The sequence below is a fragment of the Danio aesculapii genome, chromosome 20, assembly GCF_903798145.1.
Source record: "Danio aesculapii chromosome 20, fDanAes4.1, whole genome shotgun sequence".
NCBI classification, from domain to species: Eukaryota; Metazoa; Chordata; class Actinopteri; order Cypriniformes; family Danionidae; genus Danio; species Danio aesculapii.
In genome coordinates this window covers 35928501-35954274 of record NC_079454.1, presented here as the reverse complement: position 1 = coordinate 35954274, position 25774 = coordinate 35928501, and the positions used below count along the sequence as shown (strand labels likewise).

At 34.4% G+C, this 25774-nt stretch overlaps 1 protein-coding gene across 1 annotated transcript; it reads left to right on the top strand.

Annotated features, from left to right (window-relative positions):
- Positions 1-1646: 1646 nt before the first annotated feature.
- Positions 1647-20548, top strand: sccpdhb (saccharopine dehydrogenase b). Its single transcript, XM_056481544.1, has 12 exons — positions 1647-2043; positions 6419-6528; positions 6737-6817; positions 8619-8748; positions 9735-9784; positions 12346-12476; positions 12635-12752; positions 16028-16147; positions 17075-17131; positions 17230-17341; positions 17424-17505; positions 18867-20548. The coding sequence occupies exons 1-12, from the start codon at positions 1845-1847 to the stop codon at positions 18961-18963; spliced, it is 1287 nt and encodes a 428-aa protein (XP_056337519.1). The 5' UTR covers positions 1647-1844; the 3' UTR covers positions 18964-20548.
- Positions 20549-25774: the final 5226 nt, after the last annotated feature.

The following is a 25774-nucleotide window of genomic DNA, read 5'->3' as shown; positions in this document are numbered from 1 at the left end:
ACTGGAAATTATACATATATTATACAACTGTACAAACATGATTTCTGAAAGTTACAAAATAAAACTCCAAAAAGCTAAAAACAGTTTTAGTCATTTTCATAAATCATCAATCAAATTTTCACTCTTCAATGCACAACAAAAACAAAATGATATTTGAAAATGTAACAATATGTTGTCTTTTTTGTTGAAAATAAACTCTTCATTTATATTTAGAAAGTAGGTTTATGCTGTAGCTCAATCTATAAATGTAGATCAGAAATTGACTTAAAAGTAAATGGAATTGCCGCACATAATAAAACCTACAGTGAATGACGAGGCAATCTGACTCATAGCTAAACTCACTTCAGAATCCAATAAAACATTTCTCAAACGATGCATTAAGATGCACAGTGCACCTTCATGATCATTTCACCCAATATTTAAATGCTAAATGAACAATATCCTTGAAATGTTGGGTTATTCTACAAAGTTTAATCTTTTTTTACAAAATGTGAACCATCACAAAAACATACCGTAAAACACATTGAATATGGAAGTGTAATTATGAACAAAAAGTTGACTGTTCAAAAAATTAAAATCAGTTTCAGTTTTGTGGAGTGAACTCTTGTAAAAGTTTATTATTAAGTTAGAAGTAATTTACAGTTATTTTATTTGTGCACTCATGAAATCAACACACATGAAAAAAATGCTTTAGTAATTTATAGTAAATAATATTGTTTTTACCCACATTATAGTAAAGTATATTACTGTGTATTAAATATATTCTATTATATCTTTGTAGATGAATGCTTCAGCATACTGTAGTATTAACTGATAAACCATAATAAATCCTATAGTATACTTGCAGTAAACTGTGATGTATTTTAGTGTGTGTGTGTATATATATATAGGCAGCACGGTGGCACAGTGGGTAGCACAATAGCCTCACAGCCAGAAAGTCACTAGTTCAAGCCCCCGCTGGGTCAGTTGGCATTTCTGTGTGGAGTTTGCATGTTCTCCCCGTGTTCGCGTGGGTTTTCTCCGGGTGCTCCGGTTTTCCCCACAAGTCCAAAGACATGTGGTATATATGAATTGAATAAGCTAAATTGGCTGTAGTGTATGTGTGTGAATGTGAGAGTGTATGGGTGTTTCCTGGTGTTGGGTTGCAGCTGGAATGGCATCAGTTGTGTAAAACATATGCTGTATAAATTGGCTGTTCATTATATAACATATATATTATATGACCATAGCAGTTATAGATTTACCACAACAGATTAATTTAAGTTCTTGACAATAATATTTTCTACAAATTACTATAGTATTTTTTTCTTGTGGGAAGGTTAGTGCTGGTGAGGTTGAATCAGATAAATGCAGATGAAGTTACTTGTTATAATAATATTAATAATATCTTAAAATGTAAATAAATAGAAGCAGATTCCGAAGTAGTCTGACTTTTATTTTGACAGCATTTTACTGATTTAATTTAATAAAATCTTACATTTTATTAATCGAAATTCAACTGCCATTTATGGTTTTATTTGTGTATTTAAATATTTGCTTTTATGTATAAAATATGTTACATTGTTAAAATATGTGGTGACAATATCTGAGTATCCACCGGCTTGCATCTTTATCTGTAATATCGTCTTTCCAGCGCAAGATGTCGCTCTACTTCAACGTGTGTGTCAGTTCCTGGAATTTGCGCCACAAACGGCTTATGGCTGATCTGCAGTTTATCAGTAACAAAATCTGATCAAAAACTGTACCTCAGCAGTATTTTTGCACTAATACTGCAGAGACTGACTCTGGAGGAGCAACAGAAGTGATCGTCCCGACCTCGTCACGTCACGCGGATCTCAGACACAATGGCGGCGCTCAAAACGTCCAGCAAGAGACCGTATCACCTCATAGTTTTCGGCGCGAGCGGCTTCACCGGACAGTTCGTGGTGGAGGAGGTCGCGCGGTCCATTGACGAGGGTCCAGGAGGGACCTTACAGTGGGCTGTAGCGGGACGAAGTCGAAACCGACTGGAGAAAACCCTCAGTCAGGCAGCTGACGCTCTGTGTACGTCTTTGACACTGTTTACATTTGCGTTTGACAGGAACTTCTCAGTTTACTCAGTGCCCATAACAATTTAAAATATTTAAGAAAAGAATAGAAAGGCGAACTGTATTTAAAAGTAACGTTAGTGCCACAAAATATAAATTTTGTACATAAACGTAATGATTTTTAACTATAAACACATACACTATATAGCTACAGCCTAATATTACGTGAGAGTGGGGGCAGTTGCAACAAGACTTATTCCTCCATTCAGGAATGGGCTAGAGCAGTGGTTCTCAACCACGTTCCTGGAGGACCACCAGTACTGCATGTTTTAGATGACCCCTTTGTCTTTCACACCCATTACAGGTCTTTCAGTCTCTTTTCAGTCTGTTTGGTCAAGGAGACATGGAAAATGTGCAGAGCGGGTGCTCCTCCAGGAATGGGGTTGAGAAACACTGAGCTAGAGTGGTGATATTCATAGCTACTACATATTCTCAATCTGAGTAAAATCTACCATATGTGACCATTGCTTAAGTATAAAACAAATTTTTAGGTAAAAAGAAAGTAATTTTTTAATGTTCAGAAATACATACTGTCAAAATATCTGTTTTTGTGAAACATTAATCATTTGTGTAATTTAAATCACTGTTTTCTTAGCTTTAAATATGAATAGCTATCACAGGGTGTCCGCGGGGTCTTAAAAAGTATTAAAAGTTTATAAATCAATTTAGAGAAATGTTAAGGCCCTTAAAAAGTCTTAAATGCTGTTACAAGCTATTAAATTTTGCATCATATTTGAATCTATAGTTGTATACTAAAGTTTGAAATTTTGGGATGCTGTGTAGTTTGTGAAATTGTTAAAATCCTGCTATATTTGATGTCTCACTGCTTTGTTTACTGCAGTAACCAAGGCAGCACTTCTATAGGTGAAAACTTCTGGATTAATATTTTCATGTGAATAATGTTTTATTTTTATTTTATTTTTATTTATTTTTTTTATTGGATTTTTCAAAATTGGTTGTATGTACACAGTACTGAGTAGAACATGAACAGTATACATTATTTTAAGGGGGAAAAAGAGAAAATAGAAAAGAAAAATAAATAAATAGAAATTATAAGATAAAAAAATAAAATAAAAATTAATAAATAAAACTAAACAAATGAAATTAAAAACAGCAGTGTGGTGTAATTCAAAACAATATTAAAATATTGTGGTGTGTACAATTAAGGACACATAGTACAATTATAATCAATGCCAAGACAGTTCAAAGGAGTTTCCCACATTTTCTGGAATGATTTGGATTTTCCTTTTAATATATGTCCAATTTTTTCCATCACTATGATTTCTTTAATCAGGATTATACAGTCCTTGACAAGAGGGGGTTCTGTCCCGACCCATTTATTCATAATTATTTTCCTCCCCAGCATCAGTGGAGATTTGAAGACATCTGAATGTTCCAAAAATCAGAAGGGCAGAATACCTAGTAAGCACATCAATGGGGAGGCTGTAACCTTCTGTTTAGGTATTATGGACAGTTTGTCACAAATGTCATTCCAAAAATCAGCAATCAAAGGACATTCCCACAGACAATGAAAAAAAGTGCCGATACTATTGTTGCATTTTGGACATTGAGGTGAGACAGTGTTATTTATTTGGGGATATATAGGCTCTATGTACAATATTAAATTGCATTTCAAAATTAACTTTATATCCGGAAATAACTCCAAATTGCTTAATCAAATCAGTTAATTCAGGTAATGATCTTTGTGGGTTAGTTATTGTTAGCAAAATATCATCTGCGTAAAGCAGTATCTTATGTTGTCTATTATTGCCAATAGTTACACCATAGATTTCTGGATTGTTTCAAATGTAAGATGCCAGGGGCTCGATCGCTATGGCAAATATAGGGGGGACAAGGGACAACCCTGACGAGTTCCCCTATGAAGTACAAACGAGTCAGAAAGAACGCCGTTAGTTAATACAGCCGCTTTGGGTGATGTATAGAGCAATCGGACCCATTTTATAAATTTTTCGCCAATACCAAATCTAGACATAACATCAAACATATAACTCCACTCCATGAATAATATTTTAGTTTAGGATTTAATTTACAATCAATATTTAGTGAATATATTTAAAATGTCGCCAATGTTACCTGTTCAGACCTAAAGTTGCGAAAAAAGGTCTTAAAAGGTGTTGAATTTTACCATCTAATTCCTTTATTTACCCTGTATCAAGCGTTAATTTGTTGTATCTCCCTAGCATAGACAGTTTAATCAGGGTTTACAGAGTTGGGACATGCTGTTGCAACTGTCCCCAATTAAAAAATTGCCATATTAACAATGTACAATTTTTATTTTATCACAGTTTCAATGTAATTTAATTTGAAAAAATGAATTCTTTGATTAATGCATTTCAAAGTTCAAAGTAGTGAAGTAAAGGTTCAGTCTAGATTTTCAGTGTTTTTTTAGGCCTGATAATTTGTTGTTGCCTGTTCTTTTAATAGTCTGTCTGTATGGGGCCAATTTAACACATTTAACATTTTAAACAATTTACATTTAGTCTGTTTACCAAAAATAAAAATAAAATCCATAATCCAGTTTTATAACATTTTAATGAATGTTGCAACTGTCCCTGTGGGTTGTTGCAACTGTCTCCCTGCTTGGGGTCAGTTGCAACATTTGACTTTGTCTGTTCTAGTTTAAATTCTGCATAAATTATCATATGTTCACATATTATAGCAATGTGGATGGGTGCCCAATAGAGGTGGGGTTATTAAATTGAAATTTTGGGTTTCCAGAGATATTGAAGGAAATGCAAAAAGGGTTGCAACTGTCCCCACTCTCCTCTAATCTAAATAAAGATAGAACACAGTATGGTAGCTCATGGAGCTTTACTATATATTTTTTTCTTATATTACTATACATTATTTTATTATCAAAAATATTTAAATAATAAAACTTAAAAAAAATGATTTAATGTTTAAGTAAAGTTTCCTGATATACCATTTTAACTTCGGTATTTAATTGAGTTTTATATGTATTAAAAATTTAAATAAGCTTTAAATAATTAATATACAATTGAAGTCAGAATTATTAGCTCCCTTTGAATTTTGTTTTTCTTTTTAAAATATTTCCTAAATGATGTTTAACAGAGCAAGGAAACATTTCTTCTTCCGGAGAAAGTCTTATTTGTGTTATTTCGGCTAGAATAAAAGCAGCTTTACATTTTTTAAGCTATTTGTTTCGATAGTCTACAAAACAAACCATCGTTATACAATAACTAACCTGCCTAGTTAGCCTAATTAACCTAGTTAAGCCTTTAAATGCCACTTTAAGCTGAATAGAAGTGTCTTGAAAAATAAGTAGTAAAATATTTTTTACTGTCATCATGGCAAAGATAAAATTAATCAGCTATTAGAAATGAGTTAGTAAAACTATTATGTTTAGAAATGTGTTGAAAAAAAAATCTCTCCGTTAAACAGAAATTGGGGGAAAAAATAAACAGGGGGGGCTAATAATTCAGGAGGGCTAATGATTCTGACTTCAACTGTATATGTAGCAGTATATATACTACATTTTTACTTTCTAATGCAGTGCTACACCACAGTACAATTTTAATAGGACACACAGAATGACAACGTACATATGTTGTTTAAGATAGGTCATAACTTGTATTAGGTGTACATTGAATTTCCATACTGTCATTATGAGCAGACATGAAACAGTCAGTTCATGGTATTAGATGAGCTTCAGAGGATTTTGTCTGTTGAGATTATCCGATGAGATTACAGGGATTGAGAATATTGTTGATTAAAGGCATAATGTTTGGGCAATCCCATCATCATCAAATTGCCTGTACTGATATTCCAGGATTTGAAAACTGTGTGATAGGTCGTAGAGTAAAAGGATGCAGCGGTGAAGATTATATAGTGTTATAAAACAATATATGTATATGTGCATCTCACAGTTTTTGTAAAGCTATAAAAAGTAAAATAAAAATAAACATTGTAGGTCTTAATAAGTCATGAATTCACTTAGGAATTATGTTCTACAGTAGGTCTTAAATTATATTTAAATCGGATATCAGTTATCAGAACTTAACCTCTAATATACATTTTTTCACTAATATAACCTCTAATATACATCATATATATGTTTTTTTAAATATGTGTGGCTTTTTTGTTCTTGTTGTAGATCTTTTTTGCTAGTCTAAATATAAATAAAATATGTATTGTGACAACATTGTGAAATAGGTTTTAAATTTCATTCATGAAAGTCTTTAAATTTTACTTTTCTCATGCATTAACCAGCAACAAAGTGAATAAACTGCATCATTTTGCTCTGTTCAGAGAGATCCATCCGTCTCTTACTGTCCAATATTTGTGTGCAGGTAAACCCGAACTGAAGTCTGTGGAGGTTATTGTAGCAGATGTAGCCGAGACAGAGTCACTGGCCATCATGTGCAAACAAGCTGTCATCGTGCTCAACTGTGTGGGACCAGTAAGTCAATAAAGTCTATTGTAAAAAAAAAAAAAAAGGACAGGAAGAGGTCAGTTTACACATCTGTGCATTCATACTGCAGTGCCACGATAGCTGAATGCAGAAAAAATGATAAATAAAGCTGTGTTATTGTGAGTGAACTGTTGAGTGTAAAGTGCCATATTGCATATATGGAAGTATATGAGGCTCAGATGCGTTTTCTCAACAGTATCGCTTCTATGGGGAGCCGGTGGTGAAGGCCTGTATAGAGAATGGGGCTCACTGCATTGACATTTGTGGAGAACCGCAGGTAGACATTGTTATGCACTAAACACTGTTAATGCTATAATCTGCTTTTGACAAAATACAGACTGATGATTTGGTGTTGGTTGGATTTTTTGGGGGGGATTTTTAAAGTTTGTTTTACTAAAAAACTCAGTTTATTTGATCAAAAACATGGTAAAATCTGCAATGTTCGTTTCTTAATTGAAATGTTTGGTAACAGTTAAGTTAAATGTTTTTATTGTTGTTCTATGAATTATGCATTGTTACATACAACTACCCTAAACCTAATGCTCATCTTAACCCTTATTATATAGTAAGTATATGTAATTGAATTGATGTTACTCAGTACACTGTAAAAATTGCAGGGTTCCACACAATTCATTCATGTTGTCTCAACACAAATTGATGAAGTTAACTTAACATATTTAACAAATTTATTTAGATCGAACATAAAAAATTCCATTGTCCCAATGAAATCTCAAGAATTGTGTTGTTTCAGCTCATTTTAAATAAGTAGTTTGAACGAGCAAGAAAATATTTTTTTTGAGTGTAGTTAAATGAACAGTTACATTGTACAGTTACAACAGACACCTTAAAATAAAGTGTAACTCAACGATCTTAAACATTTTGTCAACAAAATTTGTTTTCTATATTAGTCATTCATTCATTTTCTTTTCGGCTTAGGCCCTTTATTAAATCAGGGTCGCCAAAGCGGAATGAACCGCCAACTTATCCAGCACATGTTTTACGCAGCGGATACCCTTCCAGCCGCAACCCATCTCTGGGAAACATCCACACACACTCACTCACACTCATACACTACGGACAATTTAGTCTTCCCAATTCACCTGTACTGCATGTCTTTGGACTGTGGGGGAAAGCGGAGCACCCGGAGGAAACCCACGCAAAGGCAGGGAGAACATGCAAACTCCACACAAAATCGCCAACTGACCCAGCCGAGGCTCGAACCAGCGACCTTCTTGCTGTGAGGCAACAGCACTACCTACTGCGCCACTGCCTCGCCGTTTTCTATATTAATGTATTTAAAATGTAACTAATTATTAGTGATGGTAAAAGGGAATTTTCAGCAACCACTATTCTTCAGTAGGGATGTTCCGATACACTTTTTCCTTCCCGATACCGATTCCGATACCAGAGCTCAGGGTCTTGACGTATACGAGTACTGATTCGATACCTGAGTGTGTATCTGTACAAACGGTTGTGTACAAATTGACAGAATTAATTTACGCTGTGCTTCAGAATTATCCATTAATAAAACATGAACAAATACATACTGTGAATGTATGTAATTTTATTATGTATATTTTTATTATCAGACGTTCAACAGTAATATTTTTCACTGTACTTTACTGAAACAAGCTCAGCCACAAATCAAAAACTACAAATTAAAGTTTTACAATATAACTATAAAAATCTGTGCAAAAAAATGAAGAAATATAAAAATGAGTATGAATAATATTGAAAAATAACCACTTTGAAACTTTAAATTTAGAATTTTTAAAAAATAAAATAGTGCGTTACCCTCTTCTTCAAAGAAGAACTAACTCTGGATTTGCAGTGTTAAGCAAAGTTAGCGAGCATACTGTATTTCTCTTTTAAAAATATGTTATCAGATCGGGTTTCATATACTCGCCAACACTGATGGCAGAATTTTTGCAGTATCAGCTAGTATTTCCGATACTAGTATCATTATCGAAACAACCCTATGCTTCAATAAACATTGTGTTCAAAAAACCTCTCTTAATTAATGTTGAAAACAGTTGTGCTGCTTATTTTAGTGAAAATGTTTTTGTTGATTTTTGTAGTTTTTAGAGGGGATACAGCTGATGTACCACAGTAAAGCTGAGGAGAACGGTGTGTATATTATTGGAAGCTGCGGGTTTGATTCAATACCTGCAGACATGGGCATCATTTATACACAGAATCACTTCAAAGGTGGGTTGCTTATCTGTCAATATTTTATTATTGGTGTAATTGTTATTATTTTTTATTATTATAAATATAAAAACATAATTAAATTGTAGTAATAAATTATTATTGTATTATATTCAAAGTTGGGCTGAATTTGGGCTGTAATAAAGTTTGGCTGAATTAACTCTTTAAATATTGGGATGCTGTGTAATTTATGACATCAATACAATCTTACTAGATTTGACATCATGCTGCTTTGTTTACTTTGTTTTTCCTGCTCTTATAAAAGAGTCACCTGCTGGATAAGCATTTTTTATTCTGTATTTGAATACAGTTTTAGTTAGGGATTTGTTTCTTGCCATCAGTATTTAGTAAATATACTGTAAGTTAAAATGTCGGCAATGTTACCGGTTGAAGTTACCGGTTGATGAGGTCTTAAAATGTATGCAAAGAGTCTTAAAAAAGGTCTTAAAAGGTCTTAAATTTATTTTAATAAAGTAAATTCAAAGGTATTTATTTAAACGTATTAAATAAAGGTAATCTATGATGCCTGTAAATATTATATTATATTGTACATAGCACATGACTATATTTTATATGCTCGATATTACAGATTTCTATTAAACAAACAGTGTATTAATAATAGTATATATGACTTCATGTGACAACAATATATATGTTTTCCGATGTACAGTACAGTGAAACACCAGTCTGTCACTGAAAAAAAACATGTTTAGAGGTTTAATGTGTATTTGTGTCCTAATGTTAAAGCGGGCATATGTCACTGTTATATTTGCCCTGTGAATGGCCTTTGACCTTTGCTTCACACGAACCCTTGTGCAGTCAGTTCCTTTAATCCCATCCCAATTAGTGGGATGTATCAGTGACACAGGCAAAGCTGCTCGGCTCATTCAGGATGTGCGTGTCTGTCGCTAGTCTTTGAAGTGCTGCTGTGGGCAAATGTGCCTGTAGAGCAGCAGATGCATGACTTCTCTGTCTGGCTTTTACAGGAACTCTCACCGCTGTGGAGAGCTTTTTAACCATCAACACTGGACCTGAGGTGAGCCATAACTCACCACTTTTGAGATCCATATTAACGCTCCAGAAGAATTTGACCGACTGTAATCAAAAACTCGAAGCTTTGATTTGATGGAGGATTAAAGCAGTGCTAATATTAAACTCTGGGAATTCACAGTTGCTGCTGCTGATGAATGAATAATTTTTTATTAGAATGTGAAAGTTTAAGTACCATTAGACAAAGTCTTTATAATGAAAACACTTTGATGTATGTTTTTAACTGAACATTTGAAGTTTTTTTTTTATCTAATATTGAATTGAAAAATATTTAACTTTTCATATTCATTTTTTTGTGAATTTTATTTATTTCTATTTATATATTTGTGTATCATCTCTTCTTGAAATATGAAGTTCTTCTTATCATATAATGTTTTATGTATATTGATCTTGCCACGAAATAGCCGTAAGTTGCTGATGAGGCATTGAATAAATAAACAAATAAACAATTAAGCTAGTAGTGTTAGTTAATAGTTAGTTACTACTGTGAATTGTGACCTAAAATCAAGTGTTACTCTAGTTTCTAATAACTTTTTGCTATGATGACAGTACATATTTTTGTAGTTATTTTACTAGATACTAGTATTCAGCTTAAAGCACAATTTAAGGCTAACTTGACTATTAAACATAATTAACCTTGTTAAGGCTAACACTTTATTTTAAGTCACACTACAAGGTATTAAACCATTAACTAACACTACTAGCCTAATTGTTTGTTTGTTTGTTTGTTTGTTTGTTTGTTTATTGCCACATTGAATAAATTGAATAATGTTGACCTTAAAATGTTTTTAAAAAAAATTAAAGTTGCTTTAATTCCAGGCCACCTAAAGAAAATAAGTCTTAGTTTAGATTAAAAAAATACTAAAGGAAATACTGTGGAAAAAAAATCCTGGTTTCTTGGAAGGGCTAATAATTTAAATCTAATATATATTAATTTCCATTAGTGATATTTTCAATTCCAAATGTCAATTTGTGCACTTTGAAGGGTAGTAGACCATTTTAAGGGATGTAGACAAAAACAATGGTCCCAATGTATTTCCTGTTTTACATTTTTTATTTCTATAGCTTCTGAGAATCCAAAAACAGCCACATATTGATAAATAATATTATGATCGCTGTTTTAACATTTGAGTTATGATTGAACCGCCTCTTGTTAGAGTTATGAAATAGTTTTATGCAGGAAAGCAGGAAATGTTCACGGGCCAAATACATGACCACATTAAAATGGTCGATAGGCACGCAGCTTTTTTGTTAAATTTTGTTAAACAGAGCAGCATCAACACCAAATGCAAGTGGGCAATTTGGCCATGACCACTGATCGATTGAAACCATCACAAATGTGTGCAGTTCAGTGTTTAACTTGCTTTGTTTGTATATTTGTTTTTCATTTGATTAAATTGTTTGGCTATTGCTTGGGCCAGACGGAATCTGCTGACATTTTTAGCTATATCTGCTCAGAATTTTGTAAAAAATCTGCGGATTTATGCGGAATGATTTTGGGAGTCATCATGATTTTGGGAGGATCATAACTAAAACCTTAATATATGAACTAAACAGTAATACATTTTTAACTTTTATTTAATGTTTACAATGCAAATCCATCTAGATTCACTTTATTTGGTAATCAAATCAAGTCTTTTATATAATATATCTACTAAAAGACAGAAAATATTACTGTACAAACTGTATTGTAAATAAATCATATGAACATTTTCATATTAGTCAATAATTATACTGAAATTATTTTAACTGAATAAATATAAATTTACACAAATAAAAAACGGAATCAATGACGGGCTAAAAATCTGCGGAAATCTGCGAAATTCTGCGGAATTATGCACGCGCAGATTCCGTGTGGGCCTAGCTATTGCTTTACAGGTTTAAATGAGTTTTCTCTATGGTCTCAGTACGACACTGATCAGTCAAAGACAAAACAGGCTCAAAAGTAGTCAACAGTGATTTCATTCATTCATTTTCCTTCAGCTTAGTCCCTTATTTATCAGGGGTCTCCACAGTGGAATGAACCAACAACTTATCAAGCATATGTTTTACACAGTGGATGCCCTTCCAGCTGCAAACCAGTACTGAGAAACATCCATACACACTCATTCACACACTCATACACTACGGCCAATTAGGTTTATGTCTTTGGACTGTGGTGGAAACCAGAGCACCCGGAGGAGAAACACACCAACACGGGGAGAACATGCAAACTCCACACAGAAATGCCAACTGATCCAGCCAGGACTCGAACCAGTGACCTTCTTGCTGTGAGGCGACAGTGCTAACCACTGAGCCACCTTGTCGCCACTCATAAAAAAAAAGTTAACTGGATGAAATGTAGATGTTCTTTAAAACTTAAACACGGTTTGTACAATGTGTTATATATGACGTTATATAGTCCATGGCGGTTCCATCTCTGCCCTTGCTGTTTTAAAGAGTCATGAAGACTTCACTAGCAGATTGTGTGCATCAGTCACATTGCATGTCCTCAATAAAGCAGTCGACATCTTGGCTTTTATTCAGCTGTCTTGTCTTCTTCATCAGGGAGGATGTGCCCATGATGCAACATGGCAGTCAGCCATCTTTGGCTTTGCTGACAGTGGCAACCTCAGAAGAATAAGGAAGAAGTTTGGGCATAAACGTCTGCCAGCTGTCGGCGCTCGAATTAAAAAGAGGTGATTTAGAGTTTTTCCAAAATAACATGTCCTTCTAATAATACTATGGTTCGTGTGCTTTATATAGCTGCTGACTCCCAGAGGAGTGGAGGAGAATGGTTGTAAGGATGGAAATCTGTACTGGTGTTAATTTGCTTGCTATTTCGGTGTTACCCCAGGGGAGCTGTATTTTTCAGTAAGGAGATTGAGCAGTATGCCATCCCTTTCATGGGCTCAGATCCGTCTGTGGTGCGCCGGACCCAGCGCTTCATGCATGAGGAACAAAAACACAGTCCTGTGAGTTTGATAGATTGACAGTAATTCACACACGTTTGACACACATGTGATTTGATTTGATTCATTTGAGCATTTGTTTATATGATTATTAAGATTATTATTGTTATATTTCATTTGTTTTGTTATATTGTTTGTTTATTATAAAATAATTCATTAATTTCATTAATTTTCCTTTAGCTTAGTCCCTTTATTCATCTGGGGTCACCACAGTGGAATGAACCACCAACTTATCCAGCATATGTTTTACACAGCAGATGCCATTCCAGATGCAACCCATTACTGGGAAACACCCATACACACTCAATTCACACACATACACTACAGATAATTTAGTTTATTCAGTTAACCTATAGCGCATGTCATTGGACTTGTGGGGGAAACTGGAGCACCCGGTGGAAACTCACACCAACACGGGGAGAACATGCAAACTCAACGCCAACTGACAAAGCGGGATTTAAACCAGCGACCTTCTTGCTGTGAGGCGACAGTGCTAACCACTGAGCCACCATGTCGCCAATTATAAAATTAATCAATTTAATTATTATGTAAATTATTTTATTTAATTTATTGAAAGTACACAGAAATGAAGAGACTCCTTACAATTCTACATAAATGATTTATTCCGTAAACTTCTGATATTTCTTCAAATTGTAAAATATTTAAAGGGATAGTTTACCCAAGAATGAAAATTCTGTCATTGTTTACTCACCCTTCACACATAAACATTAAAATAAACATTCAATTTAAAGCTGTTCCCCCCAAAAAGTGAAATTGCATAATTTTACTGTCCCTCAAGTGGTTTTTAAGCCTTTCGTGAGTTTCTTTTTTCTGATGAACACAAAAGAAGATATTTTGAAGAATGCTAGTTGCTGGCACCCATAGACTTCCACAGAAAGAAAAAAAATACTAGTTAAGTTAATGGGTGCCAACTACCAGCATTTTTCAAAATAAAGTTTTATAATTAACAAAGGCTTACAACCGCTTGAGGGACAGTAAATGATGAGGTAGTTTTTATTTTTGGGTGCACAGTCCATTTAAATTTGATGTGTATTTATATATATATATATATATCATATTATTCAAAATGAAAACATATAGTACATTGAGTAAAAATAATGTTATTTCGTGTATTTTAATATACTTACAGCTTTATCGATTATAACTTTAATTAAAGGGCGCCTATGATGAAAATTTGTAAGTTGTTTGGACAGAACTGTGTGTAGGTATAGTGTGTCCACAGTCATATTGGAGTGATAAAAACACAATGAGTCTCTTTTTTTTATTTCCTGACATTAAAATAGGATCCAAATCCCTCCCATTTTGAGGCCCACCACAACGTGATGTAGGACTGTGGTTTCTTCGCCCACCGATTTGATTGACAGAGGCATATTAACATGTCTCTGTAGTAACGCGTATAATCATATCAACAAGACAGGACGTGTGCAAAGTAACCAGGATTAAAAGGTCTGTTCGGGTCTCTGTGATCATCAATCATCATCAAATGTGATCAAGAATGAGTTTTACAATTTTAAAACGTTTTTAAAACAGTGCATTCTTGTAAAAAAGGTAAACGGTAAAACCGATACGTAATTCATCGCCACAGCCGCAGTCAGTATAATTATAAAAGAAGACGATTCAATCGTGGTTTGTGGATTTAAATCAGTTTTATTTTGTATATTAATATAACAGATATCATACAGCAGTGGATAGTAATGTGTATCCTGTCACATTTGCCTTGCAAAAATGCAAAGCTGAACGTGTGTGGGTACGCTCATGCAAGCGAGTGATCTTTGTAACGACATTGTGTGTGACTCATCATTGCCGAAAGGCTTGAATTAACTCCACAACAAATATAACAAATAATGTTTTTACAGTAGTAAGGGAGATCTGCTTCACTCTTGTCTGTCGCTGGGCTGTTTATCTATATAAAGGCTATGGCTGTGACACACATGTGGGAGTGGTGGGCGGGGAGAACCAGTTTATTCGCATTAAAGGCACAGGCAACAAAAACAGCTACAATGTTTAACAGCTCAAATTTCCCAGATTTAAAAAAGGTATAATAAATAATCTGAAGTGTGTTTTGAGCTGAAACTTTACAGACACATTCTGGAGATACAAAGATTTATTTTAAATCTTGAAATAGGTGCTCTTTAAATTAAACGTTTCTCCTAATTCATTCATTCATTTTCTTTTCAGCTTAGTCCCTTTATTAATCTGGGGTCGCCACAGCGGAATGAACCACCAACTTATCCAGCATATGTTTTACACAGCAGATGCCCTTCCAGCTGCAACCCTTCACTGGGAAACACCCCCCCACACACATATATGCTACGCCCAATTTAGCTTACCCAACTCACTAATAACGCTTGTCTTTGGACTTGTGGGGGAAACCGGAGTACCCAGAGGAAACCCACGCGAACACGGGGAGAACATGCAAACTCCACACAGAAATGCCAACTGACCTTGCCTTTAACCCAATTTCTGAACAAAAAAATAACAGCATTCAGTGTCCAAAAGTGTTATTTCAATGAAGATCTAATGGCTTATTTCCAACCCATCTGCATCCTCTTATAAAAGACGGTCTTTGACATTTTCTTCGCCTTGCTTTCCAAACACAATTATGCCGTTTACCAGTTGTAATGACATTTCTTTGGGCTCTTGTCTTGTGTGAGCGTGATTACAGTGATAGTGCTCTGAAAGCCTGCATGAAAAGAGCAGGAGATGATTCACAGCCTTTGTGATTCACCGTCCTGCTCTTTCATCTCCATAGCAGTGACCACAGTGCACAGGGTGATGTCATGAGGGTCAACAGGGTGATGCCATCATATGGGCTGCAGTTTTCATTGATGTCTTGCTATGGCCTCAGAAGTATGTGTTAAAGTGATAGGTCACTCAAAATTCTGTCATCATTTACTCCTCTCCACTTGTTTTATACTTGTTGAACACAAAAGAAGATATTTTGAAGCATGTTGTAAACAGCCATTGACTTTCATAAATATAAACTCCTACAATGTATGTCAATGGCTACTGGTTTCTACATTCTTCAAAATATCTCATTTTGTATTCATAAAGCTCATAAAGGTTTGCAACTTGAATATGAGTAAATAATGAGTAAATGTTAATTTTAATATACACTTTAATAATGTAACCGTCACAAATGTGTGTAGAATAGTGTTTAACCTGCTTTGTTTGTATATTTGTCTTTCATTTGATTGTATCAGATGACTATTGGTTTAAAGGTTAAATTATTTTTTTCTACGGTATTTCGTCCTCAGGTTCAGTACATGGCATACGTGGGTATTGGTGGGCTTTTTTCTGTGGTGAAGACTCTCTTTGCAGGCATCATGTTCTGGTTCATGGTCAAATTTAGTCTCGGCAGAGGATTGCTGACTCAGGTATGATACCATTTTAAGATAAAAAGAAAATCTAAAAAAGGAAAATCAAGCCTCATTTGTAGTTTGTTTACAATTTTTTTCAGTTGCATTTAAAGCGATTAGTTGACTGATATTAAAGTAAATCTATTGCTTTCAAAGCAATTTGTTGACTTTTCCTTTTAAAAGTGAGTAAACCCTGATGCTTTTAAAGTGATTAGTTGACTTTTCTTACAGTGAGTAAACCCTTTGCTTTAAAGTGATTAGTTGTCAGATTTTTAAAGTATGTAAAGCTGTTGCTTTTAAAGCGATTAGTTGACTTTTCTTAAATAGGTGAGTAAACCCTGATGCTTTTAAAGCAATTAGTTGACTTTTCCTAATAACGTGAGTAAACATTGATTCTTTTAAAGCGATTAATTGACTTTTCTTTAAAAAAAAATTGTAAACCCTTTGCTTTTAAAGCGATTAGTTGACTTTTCTTTAAAAAAAATTGTAAACCCTTTGCTTTTAAAGCGATTAGTTGACTTTTCTTTAAAAAAATTGTAAACCCAATGCTTTTAAAGCGATTAGTTGACTTTTCCTAAAAACGTGAGTAAACATTGATTCTTTTAAAGCGATTTGTTAACTTTTCTTTAAAAAAATTGTAAACCCTTTGCTTTTAAAGCGATTAGTTGACTTTTTCTTACAGTGATTAAACCCTTTGTTTTTAAAGCGATTGGTTGACTTTTTTTTAAAGAATGAGTAAACTCAATGCTTTCAAAGCAATTAGTTGACTTTTAGTCAGCCTAACAGTTTCAAGTTACAACAGGTTTACTGACTTTTTTAAAAGTGCAGTCAACATTGCATCTAAAGCATTGAGTTTATTCACTTGTAGGTAAAGTAACCAATCACTTTTTACAGTGTAGTAACTAATATAAACTCAGGAATGTCAACAATTTTTTTCTTCCTTAGTTCCCAGAATTTTTCTCCTTTGGCTTGTTTTCCAAGACTGGACCATCAAGAAAGCAGGTAACAAAAATGCTTTGAAATTCTGCATCATACACACACCTCGTCTTTATTGTTGAAGTCACATTTGTTTTTTTTCTGCTCTTGTTGTCTTCTTCCAGATGGATGGGACCTCCTTCTGTATGAGGTTTTTGGGGGAGGGCTACAGCACAGGGCAGGAACCCCCTCAGGGCAAGCCAGATTCAACAATCAGCACTGAAGTAACAGGACCAGGTATTGACTCATTCTCCATTGGATTTAAGTTAAAATATTTACCCCAAATACTCAGATATGGCACCGCTGCTGTAATTTGCAGAGCCAGGATACATCGCAACTCCGATTGCCATGGTGCAGGCTGCTATTACACTGCTGAACGAACCTCACTGTCTCCCTAACAAGTGAGTAATGTAGACTCAAAATAATATACAGTTGAAGTCAACATTTGTATTCCTCCTGTGAATTTATTTTCTTTTTTATATATTTCCCAAGTGATATTTAATGAAGCAAGGAGTATTTCACAGTATTTCCTGTAATATTTTTTCTTCTGGAGAAAGTCTTATTTGTTTTATTTCGGCTAGAATAAAAGCAGTTTTTAAACACCATTTTAAGGTCAATATTATTAGACTTCTTAAAAAATAACCTTTTTCGATTGTGTACAGAACAAACAATCGTTACATAATGATTGGCCTAATTACCTTAACTTGCCTAATTAACCTAGTTTTTTAAATTGCACTCTAAGCTGAATACTAGCATCTTGAAAAATATCTAGTGGAATATTATTTACTGTCATCATGACAAAGATAAAAGTTAATTCAGGAGAGTTAATAATTCTGACTTTAACTGTATATGATTCTTTAACTGCTGACACTTTGGTTCTTAAAATCAACTCCTATGAAACAGGCTTTTAATATTTTTGTAGGTTACATATATTTTTTCATGAACAACGTTATTATTGTATATGCGTTATGAAGGAATTTGACTTATTCTTATTTTATTATACTTTTATTCAGCAAGGGTGCATTCAACTCATAAAAAGTGACAGTAAATACATTTATTAAGTAACAAAGGAATTCAGTTTCATTTGGTATTTTCCATTAATCAAAGAATCCTGAAAAAATGTAGCATATTTTATACAGAAATGTTAAGTAGCACAGCTGTTTTTAATATTGATCATGGATATGTCACTGAAAACTGAACTAATAGCTGCTGAACATTCAGCTTTCATTTATTAAATTGAAGTTAGTTTGAATTGTAATAATATTTCATGATATTTTTAAATAAAACTATATTTCATGATAGTTTTTTTTTTAAAAATGCAGCCTTGGTGAGCATAAAAAGTTGTTAAAATTATATTGAAATATGAAATATTCATTAAATAATCTTACTGACCACTTTTTTATATTATAATGTTATAATATATAATGTTTTAATATTATAATTATAATATTTTTTTTTTAAATTATAAAAATTTTTTTTAAAGCTGTTAAATTTTCAGTACAAGTGATTTTTTTTTATTGTAGTATTAATAAAAATGTATCCCATGTGTCACATTTTAACGTCAATATGTGTGATGGCATGATTTTATAAAATTGCTATGGTTAAATCCAAAGACTGATGTCCGTTTTTAGAACTTTCAAACAAAATGACATGTAAATGTGTAAAAATTATTTCAATTTTCCATTATGCATACTAAATGTTATTTGAGCAAAATTTAGGAAAAAGCCCTTTCTTACCCATGGTTGTTTGTTTGTCCTGATAGAGGTGGTGTGTTCACTCCAGGCTCAGTGTTTGCAAGAAGCACCCTAATCGAGCGTCTCAACAAACATGGCATCCGGTTCTCAATCAAGAACCCATAGTAGACAATTATGAGTACTCAGATTCACTAAGCATAGCTCATCGCTGATGTTCAATGAACCAAGAAATTCAGTCAATGTGTGTTGTAGGCATGTTGTTTATGTGTCACACTTCAAATGCTTCAATGACGTTGTATTAAATAAACATGAGGAACAATTGGTGGTGATTGTAAAACAACATGAGAAAATTTGTTCTAGAACCCACTTCTTTTTACTGAAATGTTGTATTAATGAATATCTTGCAAGCAGGGAAAGAACTAACAGGAAAAGTTAGACCAGACGTACAGTTTTAGGTGAATGGATTCTGTCATGTTTGATTATTAGATTTGATTTAGAAACGCTTTCGTTTGTTTTCTGAAATTATATGAAATTTCTGAAGTTTTGGATCAACTTGAGGGTGAGTAAATGGTAACAAACTTTTTATTTTCCAGTAAACTAACTTTTAAACTTCTATTAATTAGTTAATAAGATGAATAATAAATAAAAAATGTATTCACCCTCAAGATATTTTGAATAAAGCTGAAAACCGTGAACCATTGTCTTGCATTGTAGTACTAACAAATAGGCCTACTATGGAAGTCAGTGTTTCAAGGTTTCAACATTCTTCAAAATATCTTCTTTTGTGTTCAACAGAATAAAAAAAACTCAAGTGAATAAGTGAAGGCTGAGTGAATTATGAGAGAATTTTCAGTTTTTTGGATATCCCTTTAATTAATCTCTCTCTGCCTTTGACGGGATTCACCCACTAGAGGTCTCCTTTTTTCATTTTTACATCTGCCAATTGTTTATTTTTTGGAGATGACAGGAAAGGTCATATGGTGTGAGATAGGGTAGAACGTTGTTTGGGGGAGATTAGAAAAGGCAGTGGATTTATGTTTTAAAGGAAAAGATGCAACGTCTGAGGGTCGCAGCGGGTGAATGTTGACGCTTTCTGGCAGACGACGGTTAGTATGACTCAGCTTCAGCTGCTTTCACTGTCTCGCAGCTAATCAAGAGAATTTAATGTGTATTGTCACGCTTGACTAAAGAGTTGGCAACTAAGTGTGTTACAATATAAAGACGTGGAATACATGGATTGAACCCATGTAGATCATTAGAGAAATGAACATGGTGGCATAAAGAAGTTTCGGGTGATATTTGATATGCAACACCTAATGAACTCTTAAAGGAATAGTTCAGTCAAAAAATTTAATTCCGCCATCATTTGATCCTTTCAAACAAACAAGTCGTTACTTTTTATTCGTTCTGAACACACAAGAAGATATTTTGAAAAATGTTAAAAACTGGTAACTATTAATTTTGTTAATGTTTGTTTTTCCTTTGGATGTCAATGGTTATGGGTTTCCAGTGTTTTTTTTTTATTTGTGTTCAACTTCTACTTTGTGTTCAACTGAACTGTCCCACAACTATCTCAAGTATCCTTTTAAAAGTTTTTTATTGTTAAATTGCAAATGCTGCCATTTTAAAAAGTAGTTTATATAAGTTTGGAGTCAAAAAAGACTTTAATATACTCAAGTGAGTCTTTATCAATTTGCTCACGTTTGTGCTGCTACTTGCCAAGTAAAAAAAATCATGTCGCTTCCTGGAAGATGATCTCAGTACTGCATTATTGTTAGCCAGAAAGACATTACAACACTTGTACAAAACGAAAAATAATGAACACATTTTATTTAAAATGTTTTTACACCAATAATTTGACATTGATGCTTTAAAAATAAATTAAAAGTGTGCTCTTAACAATTGTAACTTTATTAAAAAGTGTATATCATTAAAGTATACTTAAAATGACTTGTACCATGAATATCTGTGAGTACAGTTTTATTTTTATGTGTTACATACGGGTTGGGACAACGGACATGAGGATCCATGTGCAGGTCAAAATAACAGGCGAATGGTCAGGACAGACGTCATAACAGTAGGGATGGCTACTGTTATGCGAACCAATGCACCGAAGCATGATCAAAAACACCATACAGCCCGTACAGCTGTACGAAAATGTTGTAGACATTTTCTCGAGCGAGAATGACGTCGACTGAAACTTACTGTCATACACCACGCCCACCAAAAGGGTACCCTTGTTAGTGGAAACGCAAGCCAGCCAGATAAAGGTGACCCGTACCGAACCGAACCATACCGTACCAGTCAGTGGAAACGAGCCATAGAGGAACTAGTTGTTTCTCATGCCATGTTTGAGAACATCTATGGCAAGCCAATTTAACATTTAATCTAGGCTGCAAATCAAAAGGTGATTGAGCTTTTTGTGTTGCAGCCCCAAGGCTTTGGAACAGTCTCCCTCTGAACATTAGGATTTCTCCATCATTGGATGCTTTTAAATCTAATTTAAAGACTTTTTTTACTCCCTTGCCTTTGAGTAATGCATGCATGTTATTTCAAACTTGTTATTTCATGTTATTTGTATTTTAGTTATTATTTTGTTATAATATATATAAATATATATATATATATATATATATATATATATATATATATATATATATATATATAAATTTTTTTTTTATTTTTTTATTATTATTATTTTTTTAATTGTGCTCTATAAATAAAATTGGCTTGCCTAGGCTACTACCGGCTTAATGGATAGATACCACAACTTTTTTTATTAGGTATTCAAACATAGCCTAGTTATTCTGTTTTTATTTATTACACAAACTACTGGCGTTTTCAACTAGATAGTTCTTATTTATTACATTCAGAACTCTGAAGTTGTACTCAGAAGAACCACAGTCAATAAAAAAGGTAGTAAAATAAAAAATCTTACAAGTAACATTTTAAAGAAGTACTACTATTTAATAAACATACCATCTATTTGAAAAGACTTTTTAACTAATCAATAAGAACTAGTAGTATTCAATAGTAATAATAATACGTCTCCAATAGTTGCTAGTATCAAATAATAAAAAAGTATTAAGTACAATTCTCTGGAAATTTTCACACATCTTTTATAGACGAATTACCAGTTTGTAAACATTCAGGATGCTCGCACAGCAAGATTGCAGAACAAAAACGGGAGCGCTAGCATTTACAGTGAGGGAATGGCATTGGATGCAGTACAGAGTTTGTTGTATTAGACATAAGTTATATTGATTTCATATTATATATATTATTTAAATAATGTTTTCAGCGTATTATTACAGTCTGTCACCCAGTGATAGGCACAGTTATTCTGCAAAATAAACGTTAAAGTGAGTGGCGTTCATCAGACAGGTCCATCTGCGACAGCATCCTCCCAATAGATATTTAATAAGAAAAAAATGGCCAAGCATCCAGCCCCAAATATACAATCCCATTGAAGCTCCAAGTGATTTAAAAAGGGAGAAGTTAAAGGCCTGCACGTTTTTGGATGCCAACAATTTTTTGTTCTGTGGTCATGTGCAAGAAATAATGTCCCCTGATTACCAGCTTCAAATTTAGTAATGCTAAAAACTGAGGTTCTGCCTAGCCAAAGACAAGGAAAGAAGATGGAACTGTACAAGGCCTGGGTAATTAATCATCAACAAGCAAAACGACTGCATTCTGACAGCGAACTGCACCTGTATGGCAGGGTATGTGAACTTACACTTTCACATTTCATTCTTAGCATTCAGTGTCCGCAGATTAATTAACCATATTTAACTGTGTTTGCTGAAGCTGTAAACAAATATGAGTAATGTGTATGATTCAGCATAGCCTGAACTTACCTGCTATAAAGTCGAGCATTTTTAATTAGGTCCTCGCTCCATTCAGCTCTTATGATGGCTGTGGTGTACGGTAAAATTTTTCTATTTTTGGACTTTCGATTTTGGCATCCTACCACACAACACAACATGTTTGCTATTGCAACCGGTCTTTTTTTGCAACCGGTATGCACGGTTGTACCCGTGTGACGTCATGTGTGACGTAGGTTGGTAATTTCCCCTATTACAAGCAATACCTATGTATTACAAATAAGATTACATTTTGATTTCATGCCGACTTTAAATATTAAAACGGCTTGCCACAAAATGCCTTTACCGCAAAAGCCTTATGTAAGTCACCAACCCTCCCTTCTCGAGCTCCATTCTGCCCAAACATCTCCCTTCATCTGATCCTCACTCCCTATAGTCTGGTGGAGCGCTTTAACCGGTCAGTGTGTGTGTGTGAGAGAGAGAGAGAGAGAGATCTGGAGGGTTTGGACAGTGTGTGATTGCTTTCGGCTCGCCACAGGAACGTGTCAAAGATCTGGACAGATCCGGTGAAGCCGCGCTAATATGTTGCTGAGAGCGCCGGGCGGAAGTGCAAGATCTGCCGTATGATTTGGACTCTGCTGACTACTTAATAGTGGGCTTGTTTTGTGGTCGCAGGACACAGGGCGGGGGGAAGCGCACTACCGCACTATGCAGCATCGGTTACCGCCACGGGCAGGGAGGGAGGTGCTGGAGAAATTGAGATGGGGAGGGTGACTGAGAAGAAGATGAGAATGTGAACTTCAGTCAGACTCACTCAAAGACACAGCAAAGGCGTGACGTGTCGACTTAATGTGACAGGAAGGGAACATGTTGGTTCAGTGGGACACAAACAGCTGGGAGAAGGAATGAGCGCTGAGGGCAATGTGGTGAAGGAAAGGTTTGATTTTTGATGTTACAGACGAGACAAGGGGACTTTTTAGACGAGAATGCCGAAATATGACAATCACCTTGTCACGAAAGAGATTAATTTGTATCAACATTTTGGTTGCAAGGACATGTTGGTTAGCAAGGAATTATTTCCATTGTACGAAAACAAAATTGGGTCGGCACGGTGGCTCAGTGGTTAGCACTGTCCTCTCACAGCAAGAAGATTTGAGTCCCGACTGGGTCAGTTGGCATTTCTATGCGGAGTTTGCATGTTATCCCCGTGTTCATTTGGGTTTCCTTCGGGTGCTCCGGTTTCCCCCTCAGTCTAAAGACATGCGCTATAGGTGAATTGAATAAACTAAATTGGCCGAGTGTATGGGTGTTTCCCAGTGCTGGGTTGCAGCTGGAAGAGCATCCGCTGCGCAAAACAAATGCTGGATAAGTTGGTGGTTCATTACGCTGTGGCGACCCCTGATAAATAAGGGGACAAGGCGAAGGAAAATGAATGAATGAATGAAAACAAAAGTTCCCTTAAGGTTAGGAAAACGTTCCTGGAACATTCATTTTTTGTTCTATTTAAGTTGTTACACAAAAATCTCCCTTTTACATTCATACATTCTCCCTTTTTACACCCAGCGCTCGAGTCTCGGCTGGGTCAGTTGGCATTTCTGTGTGGAGTTTGCATGTTCTCCCTGTATTGATGTGGGTCCCCTCCAGGTGGGTAAGCTAAATTGTAAGCTAAATTATAATATTTTTTTATGTTAATAACAGCTGCTTATCATTTTTTTTTCTGAAAAGATATTCACTTTTAATATTTCTTAATATATGACGCTATTTTATTTCTTAACACAAACTATCAATTAACTATTATTCTTACATTATTTTTATTTCTTAAATAAAAAACAAATATTCTTATCATAAAACCAAAAATAACATCACTTTAATGTCAATATTAACACTATTAGCTATTATTCATGAAAAAAAGCATCAGGTTTTCCATCAGAATATGAAACTATTTAAATACACATTATTGATGTTATTTGACACTAATTTAAATACTTTTAGGAATGGGACACCATTGCAGATTTAGTTTTGGATGGCGTGAAGCAACAGCCGGTCTGTGAAGGCATTCTGCTGTGTCTCAGGTTAAACTTGCGGCTGAGAGAGGGTGCATCTTCGTCGTAAATCTCCAGTATCTTTAATTACCTCTGGGTCAGCAGAAAAGCACACAACAGCACCTCGTTCATCAGCCAGCCTCACACTCGAGGCCAAAATGAGAGAAAATCACATTTGTTTTTCCTCGGGAGGGAATGCAACTCACAGCACTCCATTTTATTAAGCTGAAGGGTTGCATTTCAGTGAGGAAGATGCAGCATTTCTTGTCTCGCACATCTGCCCATGCACTCACAGATTGCAAATAAACGTGACGCACAGAGCATTTATTCCTGCCAACATGCAGTAACTGACATCATCACATATAAGATCATTCAGCTTTGTTTACAAACACTCAGGCCTATAGAAATCCAGCAGCAGAGGCAATATTGTGACACAACACACATATAATATCTCATTCGCATAATTTGTTCTTTTCTGTGAGACGGCTCTGCTTTGAAAATGGTGTGTAAACAGAAAGTCTGTCCAGCTTTCTCTGCCCGCAGTGTGGATATTTTTACGCTAATGAATATTTAATGTGGCTCGGTGTTGCCTGATATTGCAACACCTTTTCCAAATGTCTCTTACAGCAAGTGTGTATTGATTCAAGAGATGAGCCTGATTCCTGTTAGCTCCATTGTTTAATTATTGCAACTAAAAATGATTTGAAGCAAAGCCTATTTTCAGTAAATATCTGGAGCATCCATTGTTTTACATCTCATTGTCCTTTGCATGAGATGATTTTTAATGAGCTCTAAATTTGTACTACATTACTTCTCAAAGGAGCTATTTGTACAAACTTTTATTTATTAATTGCTTTTTTTATTGTCAGTGTGTGAACATCTTGTATTAATAACTTTAATAGCTATTATTACAGTTATTAAAGCCTGTAATATAAACCCATTAAATAAACTGTAATAGTGTAATAACTTAAGAACAAATAAAAAAAATCCTGTCTTCCTGTAGCCTACTGATTTAAGTGTGAAGGACATTTTTGATGGCAAAATTAAAAAGTTGTGACATTTATGGTTCCACGAAGAACCTTTAACATCTGTAGAACCTTTCGATTTTCT

What these genes read in the sequence shown, in the direction of transcription:
- sccpdhb (XM_056481544.1), top strand. Translation starts at nt 1,845, where the DNA reads ATGGCGGCGCTCAAAACGTCCAGCAAGAGACCGTATCACCTCATAGTT. An exon ending in TACACAGAATCACTTCAAAG is followed by an intron (nt 8,749 to 9,734) that starts GTGGGTTGCTTA and finishes TGGCTTTTACAG; the next exon opens with GAACTCTCACCGCTGTGGAG. An exon ending in GCAGAGGATTGCTGACTCAG is followed by an intron (nt 16,148 to 17,074) that starts GTATGATACCAT and finishes TTTCTTCCTTAG; the next exon opens with TTCCCAGAATTTTTCTCCTT.